We start from the raw sequence: 25,265 nt of genomic DNA, 5'->3' as shown, positions 1-25,265 counted from the left end.
AACTGAACACATAACTTTGAATCAATGCTTATCATCACAAATGACCAGTGAATAGAAATTTAGCGAAAAGAAACTGACACTTTAGCAACCAGTGCAGCTTTCACGTGCAAGTGTGAAATAGCTTTGAAATGGGACATTAGTTCAAAGAACCTTTTGGGCTTAAACCTTCGGGTAGGGAATTACTGAATCTGGGCAGTTTGCTGAGCAGATTCTTTGTGCTATTTATACACTCCACTATTTGTGAACACAAGTATGTGCTGTGTACATGTCTAGGGTTTTATGTAAATACCGTTTTTTTGTATTAGAATGCTATGCCATTAGGTCACTTTGCATATCATCAATATCTCTTCCAATATTTAACATTTAAAATCTAACCTAGCTGAATTTCTAGAACTCCCAGTGCTATTGATCTGGTCTACTTTCCCTACCTGCAAACTATAGGGGTGATTTCTTTAAACTGTGGTCTATGTGTGCCCTGTGAACCTGTTTTAAAGAGCTGAGGGTGAATACATGCTGCAGATGTCCCCTCATGTCTCTTTTTCTCCCCCCTCATGTCTTTTTAAAGGCCAATCCTAATTAAGACCTGAAAGCAGTCTGTAGACTCCTGGACTCGCTCATTCTCTCCCTAGCTCTGCCTGACCTGAGTACAGTCACAATGTAACCTCTCCCATGTGTGAGTTTTGCTGATCACAGGATCATGTCTGTCCAAGGGCTACAGGGTTCTGGAAAGGTTTTTAAAATCTCTCTTCCTATGTAAATATTCAGAAAAATGTAAGAAATCCCTGTTGTCTTCTGCATCGCAGCAGCTCAGTTAAGTGTGGGTGACTATGCCAAAGATCTGGGCCCAATCTAATGCCGGTAGGGAGAATACAATAAACCTGGTTACCCCGGGAGATGTTCCTCACAGCTAATGGGATCAAACACAAGAATTTAGGAGGAAATGTACCAGTAAAGCAAGAGCCTTAATTTAGTTCTCAGGCGTTAGAAGACCCTGGTGGGGAGGGGTTGCAGGATGGGTAGATACCCATTAATCTGCAGAGCTCTGTGCCTCATTCTAGCCCCACAGAATCTATTTCAGAAGAGGATAGCTAGTACTAGGTCTGCTCAGCAGGAGGGCCCACCAGGCAGCCTTTACAAGGGTGTGAAGAGGGTTCTGATGGTGGAGAAAGAACAGGATGATTACAGCACATTAAGCCGCAGCATGGAGAGGCTTTTTTTGATCACAGCACTGGTTTCTCTCTTCCCTTAGTCCCGTGTTGCCATGGTACCTATTAACACTCGGGGAAAACCGTCTGTGAGGCAGCAGGCAGTGCTGCTGGCTTACTGCAGCAAGAATTTGGTGACATTTTCTGGTCTCACAAATTCACAGAGAGCTGTAATAACACCATGAGAAGGTACTTACACTATTAGGAGACAAAGACAGATTACAAAATTTAGCTTCCACTTCTCTCCTCGTCAGCTTTTCTGTCTAATGTAGAAGAAAAAGGTAAAATGAGAGAGACCAAATGACCCTGAACAAGGTACAATTTCCAGGCTAATTCTGTTAAGCACAGTCTTCATTTTGGATAAACTACTCCTAATCATGAAAGATGTGTTAATTCTGTAATTTACAAAAGTTTTTTTTCCAATTCATATAAAACTTCACATTATTTTAAATTGTGAAAAACCCTTCCTTACATGAAAGAATTAAAAAGGGGAAAGTTGCTGAATGGTGAGGCAACTCTGAGGTGGACAGGCCTGACTAGGGCGTTTCTGTTTGCGGGGGAGGGAGTCAAATGATCTCCGTCCCCCTGATAAAAACCACGGACTGACAGGTTCCGCATTTCATCCCACGCTGGCAGTCAGGCTGTGGCTGTGGGATATGAACAAGGCTGACCTGAGGCCTCTGCAAGACCCCTGGGGCCAGTGTCTGACTGACATATTGTATCTGTCACTGCTACACAGCAGCAGCATTTTGGGGGAGGAAAGAACCACTAGAAACCGACAGTAATGTCAGAGGCCTCGAGGTATACCTGCCAGATGAAAGAAAAATTAGTTAAGCCTTTTGGTGTATAAAAAACAATAAGCCATTATGGACTTTCACTATTTGTTCTGCCTTAACCAGAGACTGTCTGGTACTGTTAGTTACTGAATCTCCTAGAATCTATACTTCCTATTTGTTATAAAAAACCAATATTTTACAAGAAAAAAATTATAAAAGATAAGCAAGCATTCACCTCCATCCCAGCCTCATAATATCACACAATTTAAATTTTTCAGCCCGGCTGGTGTGGCTCAGTGGTTGAGCGTTGACCCATGAACCAAGAGGTCACTGGTTTGATTCCCAGTCAGGGCACATGCCTGGGGTGCAGGCTCGATCCCTGGTAGGGGTGCGCAGGAGGCAGTCGATTGATGTTTTTACCTCTCTATCCCTCTCCCTTCCTCTCTCTCTAAAATCAATAAAAATATATTTAAAGAAAATAAAATTTTCAGTGTTTTCCCTCCAGGCTCTACTATGATGTGGCTAATTATGAAGAGGAACTGGAGGTGCCACTGCCCTGGTCTCACAAGAAAGAGGTGGCAAATGAGGCTCCAACAGAGTTTTAAAACACTCTTCCCCAATTCCAGCAACCCAAGCCTGTAAGTGACGTTGCTGGTAAGCACAGGTAGGCTGGAAGGACTAAGGGCAGGGGTAAGTCTTTATCCTCAATGTTAATACTCCCTTCTCTTGGCCTCGCAAATTAAGTATAATTACAGCACGTGTGAGGACGGAGTGAGTTAACCCACGTAAGGAGATTAGACTAATGCTTGCCACATGGGTGGGTGCTCAGTAAAGGTCGTTATTAGCAAGTGTGAGGACTGATTTTTTGCCTCCAGAAGTAGGTTAGTGAAGAACTTTATTATCTTACAAGTGAAATAAGACAATTTGGTCTTTATAAAATCAGAAGTTACCCTTAAAAAAAAAAAACACCCTGGAAGTCACTAGTCCAGAATAAGAGCTCATTAGTTGTTGATATAATCAGAGAATTGGTTCTTTTACCTTATAGCAATGAGGGAAGGAGATACAACTCCAAATTCAATGTTACAGCTACATCACTAAGAAAATGCTCACGAACTATTTGTATCCTTCAATATCAAGTGAAAATAATTAAATGCTTACCACGGCATCATACAGAATAATGTAGACTTGACTGAGTTTATCTTCTGGGATCCCACAGTGTAAGAGTATTGCTTTCAATAACATGGTATGGTTCAAGTAAATACTGTAATTTCTTTCCTAGGATACCCCCCCAAAAAGAGACTATTTTAGTTATAAAAGCAAGGTAGTTACATGACCAAACCTAAGATCTCACTACCAATTTACGATCCTAACATACGAAAAGACTGAGCGTGAAAGACTGAATTTTAGTATATTACTTTCTAGCTTATTTTTTCACATACATTTTCTTCATTTGTTGTAGTCAAACAGTGTAATACCATTTAACACTTTATTACACATATCAAAGTACTTTGGCCTTCAGTTATGTTAAAAAGCCTGAGCAAATTCGCACAGACTTTAAGAGGGAAAGGATCTGGTTCAGTTGTAACTGACTTTATAAGCACAGGCTAGGGAAACAGCTATCCTTACATTTGTCAACTAATGAGCGTTCCGAGTCGTGAGCTACGTCCTGAGCTCGGTGCAGCAGGGCATGCAGAAAAGTGGACACACAGGTTCTGCCCGAAGGAGCACACAGCCTGGGCGATTCTGCCTGTGGGAGCACGCGGGTGAGGGTGCTTTACCCTTCCCCTCAAATTCCCCCCTCGGCAGCTGCCTCTGTCTTCCTGCTAAACTGGCTCACTTCTACCACCTCTGTAACTTTCTAAATAAACTTCCTCTTATCATTTGGAAAAAAAACAAAAATGAGCACACACTCTGACCGAACAACTACCAACACAACTGAAGGAAGCAGGTGATGTCTTGAGTCAGTGAGAGTTGAAAAGGAAAGGGGGCCAGTCCATCAGTGGGGAGCAGTCAGGCTTCCTGGGGAGAAAGGGCCAACACCATGGCTGGGTAGAGAGAAGTCTTTCAAGAGAAGGAACTGCGATGGAGTGAACAGCACAGGGCCATGGAATGGGGAGGGAGGGCCTGAGAGCCAAACCTCGGGCTAAGAGCAGTGGCTAGGGAGCATGCCAACATGAGAAAAAGTGAAGTTGGGGAGTTGAGAGCTCAGGTATAGGAGGGACCCACCAACGGCTCTGAAGAGGCTATGAACGTGCTAAAAAAACCATCCTAGGAATCAGCCTAATTTCTTCCATTTTGGAAGAATAGGCAGAAAAACAACATCCTTCCCTCAAAACAAAACAAACAGATAAAAACAAAGGCTGTTCCTTTCAAGGCCGAGGTAAGAGCTTGAGGTAAAACTCAAAAGCAACATCATCAAACTCTTCTGTCACTTAGTGACAGTGATTCACTGTCAGCACAGCTGGGGTGCAGCTCTGCAGGCGGTGCCCCACCCCACGGCTGATGAAGGACTCTGGTGGGGGAACCTCAGAATGTGAGAATGCGGAAAGGAACCTGCAGGGCTGGGAACTCTTGGATGATTTCATAGATAGTGTAGATGACTTCAGCAGTGGGCAGAGAGCTGTTGGTGGTGGAGGTGACGATATCAAACGCACATTCCAGAAGTTCTTTGGGATGAAATCGGTCTAATTTGCGAGGTCTGAACACACGTTCTATGCAGTATCTGGAGAGAGAAACCTGATTTCTAAGGTCATTGCTTACTGGAATCAAATATGCATAAGACATTTTTGAACAAGTAACAACTATGAAGAAATTAATCAGTGGTATGACAAAGAAAGCCTAAAGAAGGTTTTCCCAGAACAGTCTTGCCTTACGGCCTAGGTTCCAACTCCCAGTTTTCATTACATGTCTGAAATAGAGATGACATTACACACAAAAATAACTTTACCTTAAGTGCTTGCTTTCTACACAGTGATACCCACACCTTAGGACTATGACTATTAACTGTTCACTTGCAGCTGAGAATAAAAGCATGTAAAGAGCTGTGATTTCTTTTGGGGAACGGAGCCTTAAAGGAGGGTGCCTCGTTGACAACAATTCTGCTCCAACTGATGAAGACCTGGTGTCAGACCCTGTGGCATCTGCATGTACAGAAACTCTCCCTGGTGCTAAGTGCCCGGAGCTCCTGGTGTTCAGCACTCCTGCTGGTTCACTCCACTTCCCTACTCACAGCTTTTGTTCCGTTACCTGTGCAGGCAGTTTTCACGCAGGGATCACTGGCCATTTGTCCCTCCAATTAAGTTTTAAAAGGGACCATCAAGAACAGCCAGATGTTATTTTTCCAAGCAACTATTCATGAAAATAATTAGTTATGTTGCTTGGGGATATTCGGAAGTCAAAGAACAGACTGCAGGAGCTTCAGTACCCACCCAAGTGCCACCTCCCTCCTGAAGAGGAGGCTGACTGTCCTCATCACTTTATAGAAAGGGCTACTGTGCCTGGGATTTGGACCATATTCCAAACTCAATACTTTAAACCCCAAATTCTTTACTGTATAAGGATCACAGAAGATAAAACATTCTTCCTGGGTTTTCCCCCACATCCACCAAATGAAATCCTCATTGTTTCTTACCGTTTTAAATTCAATATATTATTTCTTGCCACATATCTTGCAAAAGGAACCTGAGAAATAAAGTTTCAAAGGTCAATGTCAAGATGTGTCAACTAGCACACTCCTTTTAGTTTTTAAGTAACAGCTTTATTGAGATATAACTCATATACCATAGAGGTCAACCCTTTTACAGTGGACAATTCTGTGGTTGTTAGTACATTCACAAAGTTGTGCACTGTTTGTCATTCATGTTCCTTGAAATGTTCCTGACTGTGTCAGTCAGCAACAGACCCCACTGCTGCACATAATAAGGTTGGTGAGCCTTACTTATTGTGGTATTTTTTAGGTTGTTAAGTTTGAGGAAAAATTAACTTTTAGGTAAATATATCCTGCCAAATTTTATTATGCCAAGTTAAAATCAGTCCAAGTTATTTGTGAAGATTTTTAAGTGTCATTTATGATAATGCAATCAACATGGGCATTATCTCTTGTGATGAATTCCTTGATTTTCCTACTGATCATTTAGGAGAAATGCTTAATAACTACCCACTAATAATCATCAAAACTTATAAAACCATTTTCAGATTGTCCCAAGAGATCTGAGAGCATCGTTAACCAATGGGTTACATTCTAAAGGGTAATTACTTTTTATCTTTTGTAGTTAACTATCAGCTCACAGAAAAGGAGCTATGTTTAAAAATTTATACTTTAGTCTCCTAACATCTAGAGAAGCAGCAGCCAGTTTTAAGTACCACCGTGTAAATGTTTGTACTTCTACCCTTTCTTTAACAGAGCCCAAATGTCTGATATGCTATTGATTCACTTCTCACTCAAAAAAATCCCAAATCACTTTACTTACTGTATAAGAAAAAACAAGCCAAGATATGGAAGAATTTTTTCTTAAACCAGAAAAGCAAAACATGTTATTGCAATAAGCTGCACAACAAAGGTATGAAAAAGGAAATGCCTTGATTCCACACCCTCTCCAGAAATATACAGTCAAAGGTTCAGTGTATTCTTTGACACTTCACTCTATGGTGATACAAATAAACTGGTGTTTGTGGTCATTCACATGTATGTGAGGGCATGTTTATACCACACACATACCAGATGATGCAAACATAAAGTGCATACACTCAGTTGTTTTTTAAATTTCTTTTTTTTTTCAGTTTTAAAAATGAAATGTATTTTTTTTATTGTCTAAAGTTTTACATATGTTTCCTCATTATTAGTGAGGCGGTACACTCAGAAGTTTATCAGCCCTGTGCATTTCTTGTGAGAATTTCCTGGTTATATCTTTTGCTCATTCCTCTACTTATAAGTGCTTTCTGTACATTATGAGTATTAAACTCGTGTCTGTCTTACGCACGGACAGTGCTACAGATGGGCTTGTCAGCAGCCAACCCTATGAGTGAACAACTGGTAAGAGTGTTGCTGTCAGAGGGAACCCTGGGGACCTGAAGGAAAGCAAGCATGAGCAGATTTCAGCCCACCCCGTTAGCAGACACTGCTGTTATAAGAATTTAGTTGTTCTAGACATTAACATGTTAGAAATTTAGCAAAGATCTGCCCAGGAAGTAGAGAAAAAACTCCATGTATTCGTCTCAGCGGGCTTGGTTAATGTGCTATGGTCATTCGGCAGAGCTCAACCGCGAGGTGCAGACATGGCACCTGCAATGCAGGCTTCAGTTTCTAGGGCCAAAAGCACTTGTATGATTAACAAAGTGGATGTACACAGGGTCAAAGGATTACTGAATTCCAGTAATGCCCTCACCCCAACGACTTCCTTAAACATAAGTCTCGTAAGGGTGACATTTAGATTTTAAGTTCAGCAAAAAAAAACACACAAACAAACAAAAAAATCCCACCCCAAAACAAAAAGATTGGCAGGAGTAATCCTTTAACAGACATGCCAACCCTGCCACCAGACATGGCACCCAAACTGCCAGCAGAGTGTGCCCAGCCTCACCCGCAGGTCGAAAGGAAGCATCACCAGCATTCCGCTGTGGTCCATGAATAAGGCGGCTTCGTTGTGCTCGTATATTTGCCTATTTCGGGGAAGCAGTAGTGGGGTACACAACTGGACAGCTCCTAAGCCAAATTAGAAAAAAAATAACCAATCATTTTTCTGAGGAAGCAAGTTAAAATGAACACAAACCTGACAGTGGGGTCCCCTGCTACGGGGACTGTGGAAATCATCATCAGTCTATGGTCAATTCTCAATGGAGAGCTCACCTAAGGTTAGCTTAGCCAATCTAGTCATACTTATGACTCCGTAAACCAGCTGTACTTTAGTAGCAAGGTTGTAATATTAAAATCTGTTTCTCCTTAACAAGCTGGATTGTAAAAATAAGCTTTAATTTCACATGATGTCAGTTGCTTGTAATTTAAAAGTAAAATATAATTGCACCCAAATCCATTAACAATACTTTTTTCTTTTAAATATATTTTTGTTGATTTCAGAGAGGAAGGGAGAGGGAGAGAGAAATAGAAACATCAATGATGAGAGAGAATCATTGATCAGCTGTCTCCTGCACCCCCTCCCTCCCCCACTGGGGATGGAGCCGACAACCCAGGCATGTGCCCTTGACTGGAATCGAACCTGGGACCCTTCAGTCCGCAGGCCAATGCTCTACTCACTTAGCCAAACCAGCTAGGGCAATAGTACTTTTTAATGATGAAAACAACATCTTTTAAGAAGGCATATGATTTTTTTCAAAAGTACATACCGTGTCTTTTAAAGATGCGGATGATGGTCTCACACACATGCTGCTGCATCTTGGCTATACGGATTGAAAAGTTGCCCTAAAATAGGACCAATTAAAATGTTATCAAAGCTTAATCAAAAGGATCACCTAAAATATTAATCTGTGGCTTTCATTACATTGCTTGTTCTGAGGATCACTGAAGAGATTTCAACAAGTTAGTCCCTTTCTGAACATATTCAGGTTAGAGAAAGCACAAGTCTCACAGCACGTCCTGCTTGCGGAGGGCCAGCTAAGTTCAGAGTCCAAACTCTTAACCAGGTTGGTATTTGCCCTTCAGAGAGAGAGCTAGTCAAATATACACATTCCCCCTAAGGACTCTCGGCGCCTCCGTGGAGTAAGCAAACCCCTAACACAGTCCCAATTCCAGCCCCAGAGCCTGCCACCCCTACTGTGGCAGCCCCAGCCCCAATGAACTTGGCTGCTGTGTCGATGTCCCTTGAAATGACACTGGTTTGGAAGCTGCAATTAGAAATAAGCGAGGTCAGGGGACATGGGCTGCCAAGCTGCTGAGGCTCTCATCTGCACTGTCTCTGGTTGTTTCAGCACCACTGTAGTGACCCGCTCGGCTGAGAGGTGCTCCTGACCAAGGAGGGGTGAAGACAAACTTGGTGCAGGCATACATTTTCAGGGGATGAAGGGAGCTGCTCCCAGTGCAGAGAAGACAGAGAGGGGTGGGGGGCGGGGGGCAGATACATTTTTTTTACCCTGTTTTTTTTTAAGAAAACACTGACAGCTCTCAAACCTGGCTATCCTTTAGAAACCAGCTGGGAGCTTTTAAACAGATTCTTCAAGTACCTCACACCTGGAGATCCAGTCACTAGAATGGGCATCTGTATTGTCAAAGGGTCTCCCAGGAGATTCTGACGTGCAGCCAGCACTGGGAGTTACTGACTACCTGATCTGTGGCTGAGCTGGTTGATGTCTTTGGCTGTGGACAGCTGGGCCCCACCAGTCTCTAAAAGCATTCCTTCTAATGTCCTGGGGCAGTGGTCGGCAAACTGCGGCTCACGAGCCACATGCGGCTCTTTGGCCCCTTGAGTGTGGCTCTTCCTAAGCCTTAGGAGTACCCTAATTAAGTTAATAACAATGTACCTACCTATATAGTTTAAGTTTAAAAAATTTGGCTCTCAAAAGAAAGTTCAATCGTTGTACTGTTGATATTTGGCTCTGTTGACTAATGAGTTTGCCGACCACTGTCCTGGGGGGTGGGTCAGAAATTCCTTCAAGTAAGTGATTAAAAGTGTGGTTCTTCCCAGAATAATACAAATGCACACATTTCTCATACACAGACCTCAGATTAAGCATTTATGTTGGAGGCCTTAAAGGAATCCATGAAAAATTAGAAACTGACTTGATCCTTCTGTGAGCCAGGTACAGCTCTCTATCGAAGCCTTGCTTAAGCCCACCTTCAGTATGTCGCTGTCATAGGTGTAGTCAATGGCAGGGGGGATGCGCTGGGAGAAGATCTGGGCCATCATGGTGCGATAGGCCTTCCCGTCCACGTTGGCCAGGGTGTGGTGCAGCACCTCATGCAGCTCCGACTCCTCCATCTGCGGTGGGGGCAGCAGCTCACTCTTGAGCAGTTCTGTGGCTGTGGGCCGCTTTGCCGGATCGTGGTTCAACAGCCAGGAGATGACAGATTTCTATAACAAAACCCAGGCATACCAGGGAGGAGAAGCAACAGATGATGCTCAGGAATTCTCCTGACAAGCCGGTGGTTGCTTCCAGTCAAAGACAAGACACCATACTTCATGCACTTAGTGGGTGCATTTTCATTTCTGAAGGTTTCTGAATTTGTCATTTTCCTCCCTGCACTTCAATAGGCCCACAGTGCTGTGTAACAATGTAACAGAGGCCCTTTTTATATTTTATTGACATAAATGACCCAAAAAATCCTCAACAACTAACTAGCTGGGCGCCAGTATTAACCTATGACAAGCCACATACACACACATTCAGATATTTATAGCATGGAGGAGAAATTATTTTGCTCTAAAATACTGTAACTTCAGATTGTCTGGTCTTCCCCTTCACAATCTGAACTACTTGAACCACAAAACAGAACAAAATGATAGTTTTAAATTATTTTTCTTTTCTTAAAATCCTAAGCTCTCTCTAAAACAATGAGCTATAAAAGCATTCTCTCTCTCTCTCTCTCTCTTTTTTTTCAACAGGGAAGGCAAGGTTCCAAATAGCACTTCAAAAGCACAATGAACCACACAAAAGAACTCTGTAGTTTGTTAATTTTCTGTGCCAATCCTTGGCATTTTTATGGTGTGTTTCAAGATTAGTGACGTTTTAAGTGCTTTATCTTTTGATTTTCCCTCTAGTTGTTCCCAGGACACAAGAGAATGAGTGGCAGAAGATTACTAATTGAAAAAGAAGAAAAATAGTAATTAAAACCCAAGAGTGAGGATGGTGTTTAAAGCATCAGAAAATTACCTGCTTTGTATGCTCTCCATCATCGAAGTCTTCTGGAAACTTGGGTGAAGTGGGCTAAAAGAATATCATATTCAAATCAGCAAGTGCTTGGCAGACTGCCACAGTGAAAGCATTCATTCACCAGAGGTAAGAAAAGCAAATACAGAAATGAAAATCTGCCAACAAGGGAAGATGGAGGTGGCACCTTCTTGAAACCCAGTGCCATTCTTCCAAGCACATACATACTGATGCAAACGTTACCCGAATGACAGCCTAGATGATAGGAAGCACCTTAGGTGAGGACAAGGTATTTAAAATCTAATGGTTTCAGAAAACAAGAAAGTAGCTTTATTAAACACACAGATGAAAAAAGGCAAAAACACCAAACCATCAACACAGAGTAAGAGAAAAACATTAACTGAAACCTCTACTTCCCCCAAAGTTCTCACCTTTCTGGTAAATGAGACCCTAATTATAACATTAACTTGACAGTTTAGATATTCTTGAAATGAGGTAAATTTTGACTAAAGAAAGGCACTTCATCAAAGGCAATTCTCAAGTCACAGGAAGGGCACAGTAATCGCTTTATTTACTCCTTTACTTTATGAACATAGCTGCCCACGCTGTACTGGCAGTAAAATAATTCAAGTGTTTTCCAAAGCACTGGCTCAGCTCAGGAAGGAAGGGGAAGAATCTCAGTATCTCTTGCTCATGAATATGTAAATCTAAATCACCCTCACCCACACCTTACTCTCCACTTTCATCTTGATGCCTTTTCTAATTCCCGTCCTTGACCTCACACACTGTTAACATTGGCCCCTTTTCAGTTTGGATAATAACAGAGGCAAGAATTAATCCCAAGAACACAAATGGAAATTTCATTGAGGAAAAAAATTCAAGTGGCTGATATTTTGGTCATGGTAGTTTTCTTTAGGCACCAGCTGGGACCTTTAATTTTTAAAAGTTAATTCCCATTAACCTTATAACCCATTCTCACTGCTGTAACTGTATTGATATCATGCAAAAGTTCTTGGATTTTTCCTTTGTTTTAAAATTAAGAGTAAACCTCTCAGGATCATTTAAAAAAAATAACTATAGCTTAGCAATTTCTCCAAGTAAGATTTCTAAAAATAAACAAAACTGGGGAGTTTCTCATCACGGGAAGTATGCAAGAGATAGATTTCTACTTATTAGGAATATAGGGTCACTTTTTCTATATTATAAGGACCAGAAAAGCCCTCTGCACTGAATTCTGCTGTCCATGCTAAGATCCAGGTTACTGGAAACTGATGTACTGAAACATCTCATACATACATCTCTGAGTTGGTTGAGAACAAAGATCCTTTCTGAGGCCGTGGCCATGGGGTAATAGGACATCTCAAAGAAGATGATTCCCAGGCTGAAGAGATCCACTTTCTGAGGAGGAAAAAGAATTATATTTAGAGAGTCGTGATATGAAATGTTATTTACCAGGGAATTATGAGCGCTGTTAATTGGAATTAAAGTTTGCATAAGTGAAAAACAAGCCAATTAAATAGAAAGAAATTAATTTCTTCTAAAGAATAGGAATAAGGTATAGATGAGATTAAATATTTGGCAAGACTTTTCAACATTTCCCTTGAAATTTAATTGTGACTGGTTTAGAGACATAGATAACCACTGGCCAACCATTGAGAATAATTACTTAAAAAGCAAAGACAACTGAGATTTGTCTCAAGAATTTGCCTTGCATCTTTACTAATCTCAAAAGTGAAACACAGGCCAAAATTTGCAGTTAACAACAAAGATCAGCTATTGATTGCAAAGCCATACCAATGAGGCAGAGAAATTGCACAACAGAAAGATCATAGACAAATCCTAACAAATCCTAGCAATGAGGAAAAAGGTGAAGTCAGTGCAGAGTGCCCGAGAGGGAGCTGCCAGGGGAGCCAGAGGACATGTGCCACAGGCAGCCAGCACAGCCCGGCCGCGGAGGTAGCCTCTCACGGTCACCGCACAGGCACGGAAGCCACTTTCAAGAAAAACTCCTGAATGAACTGGAGTCAAGGATTAGTAGGAGAGCCTCTCCAATTATCACCAGTGATCTCTGCAGTTTTAAAAACAAACATTCATTGTGGCATTTCCTACACGTGCTGGCTGTAGAAAATGTGGAATATTCAGAAAAGCACCAAGATCAAATAGCAAGCGCTCACAATGTCACCACAGTTACTAGTGATGTCTAAGGCATGCCCACTTTGTGCTTTTTGATATGTACACATGTACACACTATAAAACTAGAGCCATGCTATTCTTGTAACTTTTATTCCCTTAATTTAGTGATATTTTTTAAAATACTATATCATTTTTCTAAAGCAAGCTTCTAAAATATGACCTTATGACATACAGTATTCAATTACGTGGAAGTCTCATAATTTATTTGACCAGTTCCCTATTTTTAAATACGCTTGTCATTTTTCACTGTTATAAATAATACTATGGAGAATTCCCTTTACACTAATCTTTTTGGAATGTCCATGGTTGTTTCTTTTTGGTACATTTCAAAAGGTGGAACTTCTGGGCCAAAGAGTAGAGTGCTTTTAATGATTTAATCACACTATTCTACATTGCGTTCAGAAAGGTGTCACCAAAGTCCCCTCCCACACCCAAGTCCATCTCCTCCCACGCTCACTCTTGATGGGTCTTCGGAGGTCTGCCTCAACTTTCTGTCACTGCCAAGTGCTCCCTGTCGGAGCCCAAACCCAGGCTTGTGTTTTGATGTGAACTGCCTGCCTAATATATTTTTAAAATTTAGCTCTGCACTCTTGCTTTAAGTGATCTCATCCAATCTCATAGCTTTAAATCCCATCTGGGTGCTGATGACTCTCACATTTATACCTCTGACTCTGACCTTTCTCAGCCTTGAACCTGGAGTCTCTCACAACCTACTGAACATCTCCAGTTGGATTTCTCGTGAGGTATTTCAAAGTTAACATGTCTCAAATGGAATTTTCCTGCCATCTTCTCCTCCATGTCTTTCCTCAGGTCTTCTCATCCCCTTCACCTGAGCAGTGTCCCATTTTCCTTCCTTTTCCTCACCTAAATCTACTCCATGAGGAAGCCCTGTCAATTCCCCCCAAATTATCCTATAACAGCATACTTCTCCCCGCCTCACTTGGTACCACTCTGGTTCCAGCTACCACCTGCTCCATCTGAACTTCTGCAAAGCCTCCAGCAGCAGCTGGAGTGACCTGTCGCTCGAGATCCTTCAGCGGCTCCCTGTGCCTGGTCCTTATCATGGCTAAGCTGGCCCTGCACAGTCGGACCCCTGCCTTCCTGTCCAGCTTCACTTCATGCCTCTCTCCCCATTGCTCACCGCACGGTAGCTACACAGACCTTCTCTTTGATGCCTTAAATGTGCCAAACTAGCTCTCACCCCGTCTTCTCTTTAGGCATGCTACTGCCACTTCACCCCCTTTTTCCTCCCAGGCATGCTCCAACCTCCAACTCTGCATGGCTTTTCCTTCTTTTCCTTTATCTTAACAGCCATCTTCTTGGAAAAGCTTTCTCTGGTTTAATCTAAAGATGATGTCCCTAGTGTTCTCTGGTCACTGGACTCCTTTTCTTCTTAGCTTTTATTGAGGGCTGGAATAAGGTATCTGTCCTAGTACTCGACTGCCTTATTCCTTGTGCTCCTGGGGCCTGGCCTGGAACTGGGTTAGTTCAAATCTTCTTTGAACGGATGGAGGGACTGTAAATTATCTCGGCAGCAACTGTGTCAGTGTCAGTCACTGTCCTGTGTAGTGTAGTCACTCAGTATACATGTGGATGTATATGAAATGTTCCTGATTATTTCAGCTGGTAACTAAACCCCAAATGCCATGACCTTGATGTTCTTACTATTGTCTCACTCTTGAGACCTTTCCTTCTCTCCCAGAAGCTTTCCCTTTACCTGGTTGTACGCAGATTTGGTGCTTCCTTGGACTTCCGGGCTTACATACAGCGCAGTGCCAACCATCCCAGTCAAATGGCCTGCATGGAAGAAGGCGAGAGGAGGGTTTCCAATAACAGGACTTAAGAAAAGGCAAATTTTCATTAAAAAAAAAAGTTTCTTGTGCCCTGACTGGGAAGCAAGTCATGACCTCCTGGTTCATAGGTCGACACTCAACCACTGAGCCACACTGGCCAGGCTGTGGTGTGTTTTTTAATATATGAATAAAATATACTGGATTTACCTGAAGGGTCTGATTTAATTAAGTGATCTCCTGCTGCATCATCTTGTTTGCCGTCAGCCTAAAAGTATAAACAAACCAAATATCAGATTAAAATGTTATATTACTCCATACAAATGGCTTATCCATTTCTAAATAAAGACTGAATGAAAAATATCACACAGAAACCAGAATAATTGTAATAAAGCTTTCTTTTTGAGCTTTAAAATTTTTTGTTTACTTGGCCCACTAATGCAGAGCTTGCCAGAAACCCAATAAAATCAAGAAGAAGGGCAATTCACTACAGAACTCTTTCTTTGTGACAGAAACTCCTGAAGCTTATAGAAGCAAATGCCAAACAGAATCTATTTACTAGGAAGAGGAAGAATATATTAACAACCACCATCACCACCTCACTTTCTAACTTTCCCATTCATTTGGGTCAATTTTTATTCTTTTTTCCTAGAGGCTGGCCACCAAATTCCCACTATCACTGCTAACACCTCTTAAGTAGCCTCACCTTCCTCCACTGTATCTGTGACAGTGCTGATTCACATACTACCCTAAATCACGACTTTGCTGACATTACTCCATGGGTCGCTATTACCAGCACCATCATCAATACTAGCAGCTGTTAAAACTTTCAGTGCCGGGCACTGTCCACAGCTTTCCTGTAGTCTTATTTTATCCTGCTGACAACTCTCTGAAGTAGGGACTAGTATTAGACACCTTTTGTAAATGTGACTGAGAGGTTAACCAACTTGCCCAACGTCACAACACAAAGAACTGGCAGAGATAGGATGCTAGTCCAGCTGTGCTCTTATCTACCTCACTATATAAGCTTTCCAGAAAGCAAGTTAAATTCTTTAGTTTGGGGACCAAGATCCCCATCATTTAGCCCTTCCTTGGTCTTAGCATTCCTCTAAATACCCTGTACTGGTCAGGACCATGTTCTTACTGACCCCCTTCCATTTCCTCCCTCTCTGCTCCTTCTAACCTCTTCTTTTAATTCAGCCTCTATTTACCATTTATCCAAATGGATTATTTACCATTAATCCAAATCCTATTTTATTTTCTCTCACTGCCCTTAGAATTAACGGCATTTACTAACGGCGTACTCTTTTGGAACTTAATAACTTGGGCTTCCAATGTCAAGTAAACTCTCCCTCTGGCACTCAAGGTCTGCCACCTACAGGGCTTTCAACCTTACAGCATCCTCTCTCACCCAACAACTTGCTGGCCTTCAAACAATTATGTCTATTCACCTCAGGTCCTTTGCTTATACTTATTTTTGCTGGAATCCCCATCCTGGTGTCACTATACCCTGCCCTCAAGCTTGGCCTGCTGGACTCACATCCATCCTTTAAGGCACATTTGAAATGCTGTGTTCTTTATGTAGCTTTTCTTGATCCTCATAACCATATGTACATTTTCTCCTTTTATCTCTCTACTAGAGGCCCAGTGCATGAAATCGTGCGCGGGTAGGGTCCCTAGGCCTAGCCTGGGATGAGGGCCATCTCCCGCCCACTCACCAGTCCCCAGCCCCGCCCCACCGCCGCCACCCACCCTGGTTCCCCGTTAGCCATCTGGAGATTTATTGGAGCCTGTGGGCCAGGGGGAGAGATCAAGAGGTCGGCTATTCTGCCCACTTGCCAGTCGCCAGTCGCCAGTCCCCAGTCCTGCCCCACCGCCGACACCCACCCCAATTCCCCGTGGTTCCCTGTTCGTCATCCAGCGATCGGAGCCTGCGGCCAGGGTAGGGACCAAGAGGTCTGCCTTCTGTCTGCTTGCCAGTCCCCAGTCCCTAGTCCCGCCCTGCCGCCGCCACCCACCCCGGTTCCCAGTTCGCCATCTGGTAAGCCATCTGGTAATCTATCGGAGCCTGAGGGCAAGGGGGAGGAACCAAGAGGTCGGCCATTCCGCCCGCTTGCCAATCCCCAGTCCACCTCGCTGCCAACACCCACCCTGGTTCCCCATGGTTCCCCATTTGCCATCCAGTGAATGGAGCCTGTGGGCTGGGGGAAGGGATTGAGAGGTGGTCAATGCACCTCATAGTGACTGGTCGATCGATTGTTCTGGTCGTTATGCTGTTATGATTGCTGGCCTTTTATTATATAGAATTTCGCTCACTTCACATTATTTTAGCTTTGTATATTAAACAACTACTCTATAATGCTGTGAAGAACAAACACCTGTGGATTATATGTTGTCTAGGAGTGATGTTTTATGCTTTTTGAGCCTTATTTCCTTAAAATAACTAAAAGCAGCTCAAGTGAAAAGCACCTAGCCCAGTGCCTGGTGTGGTAGACCAAAATACAAATTATTTCATAAAGTATTATATGCCTAAATATCGACATACTTATGTCCTAAATTATGTCCCTCAAGTGGAATGCACTCACTAAAATGCACTCACAATTTCAAAGCATAAAAGGTCACTTGCAGCTCACCCCTTCAGACTCGTATTGCTTCCTAGGTCTTACACAGCAGAGTTCACTGATCTCATTACTATCCTGTCTTCTGACACTTTCATTATTATCAAAGCATGCAGGGCCCTTTTCAGGCACAGACTAATTTAAAAAATACTCACAGCAAAGGGTAGATGGTCTGTAGCCAAACCAAAATCACCTATTTTTACGTGGTCATCAGAATCCAAAAAAATGTTGACAGGCTTCAAATCCCGGTGGATCATTCCCTAATGGAAGAGAGCAAAGAAACCAAGTTTAACCTGTTTCCTAGTTCCCCTGCCTAGGAAACTCTTGCTTTTCTCCACTCATTTGAATTGTACCAACATTTACAAGCGCCAACTCATTTTCATGAGGTCTTCCACGGTAATTCTAACACTTCAACTTTGAATCCCTAGCACACACGGAAGGTGCTCAATGAATACTTGTTACATGACTATGCTTTCTCCCCTTCCTAACAGCATTCTCATAATGCGTATTGTTCCAGGTACTATAATATAGGAGATAACTAAATGTAATAAAAACACATTGTGTGATCCCTTTTACCTTACACGAAGGTACATTTTAGCTCCCTCAAAAAAAACAAGTCCTTCTCAAGCATGGGGTTTGTCTGCCTGTATTTCTAGGTGTGGCACCATGTTAGCTACCCAACAAATGATTAGCAGATATGGAGCAAATTAGATCGAGAGAAGAGAGCATAGGGGCATGGTTGTAGGACACCAGGATGATATCACAGTAATAGAGTTCTAGTGACCCTCACTAGAACTCATTTTTATTTCCAGCCTTGCAAATTCTGTTTCCACCAAATCATTTATAAACTAGACATGTGTAAATTACAGTTCTGGCTTTTTAGTAGAAAAATGGTACAGTAGAAATATTTCGAGGTTAAAGAAACTGAGGCAAAGGAGAAAACATACTTACACTGCCTAATGCATTAGACAATTCCATTTTTTAAAAAGTAAAAGTGCTTCATCCTGAAGCTAGCCCCATTAGTATTTACATTGTAATGGCAATTTCTAGCTTTATAATGACATTAGAGGCCCAGGGCATGACATTTGTGCACTTGGGGGGGGGGTCCCCCTCAGCCCGGCCTGTGCCCTCTAAAGTAGAGGGCCTAAGCCAGCAGGTGGACATCCCCTAAGAGGTCCTTAGCCATGCCGCCACCGCCGCTGTGCTCACCAGCAGTGAGCCAGCTCAGGGCTTCTGGCTGAGTGGCACTCCCCCTGTGGGAGCGCAATGACCACCAGGAAGCAGCTCCTGCATTGAGCACCTGCACCCTGGTGGTTAGTGCGCGTCATAGCAACCAGTCGTTCCGCTGTTCGGTAGATTTGCATATTAGGGTTTTATTATATAGGATTTTGTACATGTGGCAAACCATGTTACTCAACAAGTCCCATCTCTGTCCTTGCTAGATGACTTTCTGGTTCCTCCATGTTCCTAGGAAGGGTGGCACCAAGTCAGAATCAGATAACTTGGCCTGCATCAATCACATTCTCACTGTATTCTAAACCACTCTAGGAGTCATCCTCATATTCTAGGCATGTTCATGTATTTCCTAACCCAGAGGTTGGCAAAGTTTTTCTGTGAAGGGCCAGAAAGTATTTTAGACTTTATGGGCCACAGAATCTGTCATAACTATTCAATTCTACAGTTGTAGCATAAAAGCAGCCATAGGCATCATGTAAGCAATGAGCATGGCCCTGTTCCAATAACACTTTATGGACATTGAAATTTGAATTTCATAGAATTTTCATGTGTCATGAAATATTCTTTTGACTGTTTTTAAATAATCACTTAAAAATGTAAAAGCTATTCTTATAGGCTAGGCCATACATAATATGGTTGGATTTGACCTATGGGCCATAGTTTGCTAATCCTTGGTCTAACCTTCAATATTTTCTTTTGATACTTTGTACTATTTTCTTATCTTTTGACACATAGTTCTAGTACCTATAAAAATAGATTATTTTCAATATACCCATAATTTTCTCTCTATTTCTGTTTTTCTCCAATCTTACATTATTTGATTTTCTTATTCGATCTTAAATTTTATATAAAGATAAGTTTTCAGATATGAAATGCTGTAGTTTACTTTCTCATGGATATAAGCCAGTCCATCCAGAATCTCTCGAAAAAGCCTCCAGAGTCTGTTGGTGTCTTGATACAGTCCCTGGTCGATGGTGTCACGTAAGGTGCTCTTTTCACAGTACTCCATCTACGGACAAGAACAAACCAGGAGGGATTTGACTGTACAGAGTTTCAATTGAGGACAATTGCAATAAATGTAATCCTTCATTTTAAAACATGTACCACAGGTTTCAAATAGTTATGGGAAAGGCTTGATTTTTTTTTTTTTAATTGAAAAAAAACAAGAGTATTAAAAAATTGGGGATAAAATATGCATAATCTTAGTATCCTAACATAACCAATTTTTCATATTACTGTTCATTTAAAAATTATCTTACTTGTTTAAAATCCCTGTCACAAATAATATAAAAATCTGAGAAGTATACTTTTATTTATTGTTTTACAAAATTATTTCTAAACCCAAATTTTCAAGAAGGGCTAATTAACCTAATGATGTCATTAGCCTTTCTCATTTGTACATTACATTAATGACAGTGACCTTCAAGTCTAAAATAAAACATTATAAATATAAAAACAATCCAGAAAGGGCTCTATTTCACTCCTTAAATGTATTGAAGTATCAGAAAACAATGATATATCAACATGTAGCATTTGATTTATGAATCCAGACTATATGTTTCAAACCAGTGCCAGAGATGAGATTTCTCATAAAGGAGGATTTTACTATTTCTAAAGAAAGGAACGTCTCATTTTAAAAGAGAGGAATATCCTCTCTTGATCCAAATAACCATCTACAAATTCTGACTCACTCTCCAGGCCTCTGATTCCCACCCACAATCCTACCACACCTCAGATGCATCTCTTCTACATACTTCTGCCAGAGAGTAATGGCATGTAGTAGATACTCAATAGGTAGCTGTTTGGGAGACAAATGCTTTATAGTGCGTGTGAGTAGGATCTCAAAGATGTTACTGGCTGGGTAGCTCAGTTGGTTAGAGCATCGTCCTGATACACCAAGGTTTCAGGTTCGATTCCTGGTCAGGGTACATAAAAGAAGCAACCAATGAATACATAAATAAGTGGAACAACAAGTCAATGTTTTTTTCTCTCTCCCCCTTCTTTCTCTCTCCCAAATCAATACATAAAACTTTAAAAATAAATAAATAAGATAAAAAGATGTTTCAGTTAGGGAATACCAAAAACTAGTTCCAATGCCAGGGAAGCAACTACCTAATTAGCCTCTTTTGAAACACTACACTTGTCTGAAAACTGTCCAACTTATCTTCATGTTTGAAGACCTGCCTACTTGCAAATATGACTGAATATACTAATAATGCCCCATGGTCCTGTTCACTTGGAGTAGAGGCAAGTTTTCCTTTTCTGTTTGTGGCTGTCTCTCTGCTGGCAGAACTCACCACTGTCCAGAACACCACCCCTCAGGCATGGGGGCAGGCCAAAGCCACAGGCTTCCCTTTAGTCATGCCTCATTGCAACGGGTTAGCCTGTGGCTCTTGTCCCCCAGAGGTTCCAGGACAAGCCGGTTTGCCTAAAGCCAAGCTGGCGTTTCTTCTGCACATGCAAGGATGTTTGTGTATCAGACCTTAACTGGCCAGATTCAATTCGTTAGACAAAGGAGCTCACCACTGTCCAGAACACCACCCCTCAGGCATGGGGGCAGGCCAAAGCCACAGGCTTCCCTTTAGTCATGCCTCATTGCAACGGGTTACCTGTGGCTCTTGTCCCCCAGAGGTTCCAGGACAAGCCAGTTTGCCTAAAGCCAAGCTGGCGTCTCTTATGTACATGCAAGGATGTTTGTGCATCAGACCTTAACTGGCCAGATTCAATTTGTTAGAAAAAGCAGAGTTTCTTACATGCAGTCTAGCATTTATGAAACTCGGATATGGTTCTAATTACTTCACATACATTATTTCATTTATGCTTCACGAGTCATGGAGATTGCTGTTATTTAATTCACAGATAAGGAACTTGAGGCACAGACTGCTGAAGAACCTTGCCTGAGCTCACACAGCTGTGACTGGTAGATCCAAGTTGTGAACTTACACAGCCTGAGTCCGGAGCCCATAAGCAGCACCTTATGCCGCCTCCTGCTATGGTACAGGAGAGCATGAGTGCGAGGCTGAGGGAAAGGGCCTCCATGCTGCAATCCTCGCTGGCCAATTAACCTCTGGTAGTGCCAGTGGGTCCTGCTCTGCCCATTGTCTTGCTCTAGTCTCCTGAAACATACCCACCAGCAATTGCTGGTCACCACGCTGCACGCCAGAGCCTCACCTGGATATAGAGGTAGTGCACAGCTTCTGTGGTCACTGATAACTCACTCTCATGGCAACTGTTCTTCCCATTGCAGTCTTCATCCTAAACCAAGAGGAGCACAGGAGAACTCAAAGTGGGGGCTAAAATTAAACAAGGTCATCATCATCATCAACTCATTTGTACCTGCCCCCACCAAATACTTGGCCATCCCGTTGCCTTAGCTAGAGGGAAGATCATCGGGCAGAACACAATCACTGTCCTTTAGTTGCTTACAGAATTCTAAAGACAATTTTGCTATTATCTGAATCCTCTGTATAGTTTCCAGGTCTGTCACTGTACAGAATAATTGATAGGGAAAATAAAAAAACAGGTAGGTATTAAAGGTGTGCGATCTATAGAAAGACTCCATGTCAAGTCAGTTCTTTCTTACCATTATATCTTTCTCTGGATAAGGAAAGCAGAATGTGCACAGACTAATACTTTAAGGCTTCTGTTTTTACTGAATGCCTTCCTTTGGAAACAGAAGATTAGAAATTCGTCTTTAGCTAAAACAAATTAAATGGATCATATGACCCAAAACACACTGCCCTTTGGGCTACACTGCTGCAGAGCAGGTCCTCCCGTACCACTTACAACCACTGATCCTCTCCACTACTTTCCACATGGCTAGTCTGTTTGTCTCCTTCAGCTAATTTTCTAACACATGTCCCTGTTTTTAAAAAATTATTTTCTCTTCTAATAGATGTAATTAAATACTCCCCCACCAGGTATAGAAAAAAGCATTTGGCAGCATTTTACCTTTTTCTTTTGTCATGAGTGTCTTTACTCTGCTCCAAATTGCTTGCATTTATTAACCAAACTAGAGGCCCGGTGCACAAATGCATGCACGGATGGGGTCCGGCCAGCCCAACCTGATCGGGGACAATTGGGCCAGGACGGCTGGCGGGGAGTGGATGCGGGAGGTTGGCCAGCTGGCCCTGCCCCAGATTGGGGTGGGAGGGCCGATTGGGGATGGAACCAGCCGGGGGGTGGGGCCACAGGGTGGTTGGTTGGACGGCACCACCCCCGATTGGGGTGGGGGTACCCCACCTGCTGGTTGAACTCCTGGGTCGAGGGGACAATTTGCATATTAGCCTTTTATTATATAGGATTATATAGGATATGCCAGTTCAAAATGGCCTCAGTTAATTAAAAAAAAAAATCTGCCATTTGGGACTGAGGCCTTGACAATTTCTGACTTACACTTTCTTTGTGGAAGCACTTTTCAACATTTTTCCTTTATCAAAGAAAAAATAATTCTGATCTGGAAACAATCACATCCTCCTCTCGAATCATTTATATACTCCGGGGATTATCTGTAGAAGATTGTTAATCTCCTGGAGGCTTCTCCCCATTAATTAGAACGCCTGTGGGATAGTGCCCCTAATGGAGCAAAGCCAGGTGTGTAAATCTGGTGACATCATGATAATTAAATGCGTTAACTAATACTAAAACCAAAGTATGTTTGCTTTAGCAGTTTAGAGTATTTACACTATTATTTCTGATTAATTTACAATTCATAAATTTAAATCAAGAGAATGATTTTAAGGGTGATTTTAATAGAAAGGAAAGTACTTATAAAAAATACTGGTTAATGCATTTAAACCTCCTTCAAAGCAATTTACCTGCTTATCTAACAGAATCTATACGTAGATTTTGCTTTACCTACTATAAATGCCTCTTGTAATTACTAATGATTATATTTTCATTTCTGGTAATAAAATCATTGTATTGAACCCCCAGCTGCAGAATGCTTCTCTATATCAACACCTGATGGCCCTAGTAGTTAAAAAGCTTCATCCTAGACTCCATGTACCAGCATCAAGGGGCTTTGCTGGCCTGGGCAGAGGAAAAAAACATAATTGAGTGGGGTTCAAGGCCTAGCATAGTGTTTCTCAAATTTTTATGACCATGATACCTATAAAGAAAGAAATATATTTTATATCACACCAAGTGCACATACTCATGAGAGACAAATTCCAGAGTTTACCTTTATTATTGTGACACATTTTGGTATTCTATACTCCTCTCTAGAGCATTAAGAATAAAATAAAGCTGGTTGTGATTCTCGAAACTGATTTCATAACCTGTTTCAGGTTATGGCTCAGTGTTAAAACACTGTTCTAGGGGATGGATAATGAAAATAAAGAATCAAGATTAATTGATGTGGGAAAGAGACCTATTTTAACTCCACAATTAGGCTGTTTAGTTATTCAATTAATTTACATTCAATCCTCATCCCCAATTATATAAAGTTTCCCAAAATCCTCAAGGAAAAGGTTTTATTTTTAAAAAATACAGGGTATCAATTTACTTCTCTTTTCTAAAAGCAGGCATGTTTTATTAGGTGGATAAATTAAGTCCTATAAATAAACATGTGAGTAGCATATATTTTAATAGTATTTTAACTTGAAGGTTTCTATATTTGCATATCAGATTAAGGTTATTCCACCTGAGATTTGTAACATTAAACATTAGTTTTCTTACATACTCACCCCATGATGAATAAAATGGTATAATTTCTATTTATACATCTACCTGATTCTGGCTTTTACTGTTCTCATCTTCATTGTCAAAGATGATATCACTTTCAGAATCTGAAGCAGGTCTTAAAAAGAAAAATAGAAAACTACTAAAGAAACCAAAATCCCTATTATAATTTTGAAAATCAAAACTTAATGATTAGCAAGCACAGCAGCTAGAGATACCATACCATGACCCTGTAGGCATAAATCTGTCCACAATAGCATGTTGATTTGTACTCCCCTAATATATATGATGAAACACAGAACTCAATTTAAATAAAAATTGGCCTGAGTAATTTTCCTGAAAGAAATTTAATAGCTGAGAGTTATGATAAACTGTATCCAACTTGACACAATGAAGTAAAGTCATGAAATTAAATGACTGGCTTCCGAGATGAGTAGAGTTTAGGATCTTAATTATTGGTTTGGTAACCTTTTCTGGAGCCGCGGTTGGCATTGTATCAAGACTCCAAATTAGTTCTTCAATGTTCCACAGAGTTGGAAGCCCTTATCTAAAAGAATGACCTTTTAAAGAAGTGTATTAAATATATTACAATGAGGTATTGGGAGAAACTTCTATTTTCCCTTTCTCCCAGGCTTGGGTTTTGAAGATCTTTGGAAGATAATGGGAGGAAAAACCCTTTGGATTGCATTTGGTTACTCTGTAAAAGTGGGTTTCATATTTTGTTTTTTTTAGCATGGTAAATTGGACCGGATTTCTAATGGAATCCCCCCTCCCTGCGATGGGCTTGGGGATATAAAACTGGATGTGCCCCGGGCAGCCCGGCCCCTGGCAGTGCTCCGCCAGCACTGGGCGCTCTTACAAGAAGGACTGTGAGAAGACACCGTCGCGCTCGTCCTCGTCGTCCTCGTCGCTGCTGGAGCCCGGGCCTGCGGCTGAGCGCTCCGCCGA

The 25,265-nt window shown here is 41.7% G+C and overlaps 1 protein-coding gene across 1 annotated transcript in view; it reads right to left on the bottom strand.

The window, feature by feature from the left end:
* EIF2AK4 (eukaryotic translation initiation factor 2 alpha kinase 4) overlaps positions 1 to 25,265 on the bottom strand; it is a 97,913-nt gene that overhangs the window by 25,828 nt on the left and 46,820 nt on the right. The window contains exons 13-28 of the mRNA XM_014534850.1: positions 25,177 to 25,265; positions 24,366 to 24,435; positions 21,807 to 21,890; positions 19,522 to 19,644; positions 17,555 to 17,659; positions 14,992 to 15,049; positions 14,709 to 14,788; positions 12,095 to 12,196; positions 10,802 to 10,855; positions 9,766 to 10,002; positions 8,321 to 8,396; positions 7,561 to 7,682; positions 5,613 to 5,662; positions 4,535 to 4,703; positions 3,140 to 3,256; positions 1,403 to 1,468 (exon numbers count right to left, since the gene is read on the bottom strand). Coding sequence (XP_014390336.1) covers positions 1,403 to 1,468; positions 3,140 to 3,256; positions 4,535 to 4,703; positions 5,613 to 5,662; positions 7,561 to 7,682; positions 8,321 to 8,396; positions 9,766 to 10,002; positions 10,802 to 10,855; positions 12,095 to 12,196; positions 14,709 to 14,788; positions 14,992 to 15,049; positions 17,555 to 17,659; positions 19,522 to 19,644; positions 21,807 to 21,890; positions 24,366 to 24,435; positions 25,177 to 25,265 — 1,602 coding nt within the window. The remainder of the gene's footprint in view (positions 1 to 1,402; positions 1,469 to 3,139; positions 3,257 to 4,534; positions 4,704 to 5,612; positions 5,663 to 7,560; positions 7,683 to 8,320; positions 8,397 to 9,765; positions 10,003 to 10,801; positions 10,856 to 12,094; positions 12,197 to 14,708; positions 14,789 to 14,991; positions 15,050 to 17,554; positions 17,660 to 19,521; positions 19,645 to 21,806; positions 21,891 to 24,365; positions 24,436 to 25,176) is intronic.

Source organism: Myotis brandtii, unplaced genomic scaffold, assembly GCF_000412655.1.
Source record: "Myotis brandtii unplaced genomic scaffold, ASM41265v1 scaffold133, whole genome shotgun sequence".
Lineage (NCBI taxonomy): Eukaryota > Metazoa > Chordata > Mammalia > Chiroptera > Vespertilionidae > Myotis > Myotis brandtii.
Note: the sequence above shows the minus strand (reverse complement) of the source record. Positions and strands in the feature narration are given on the sequence as shown.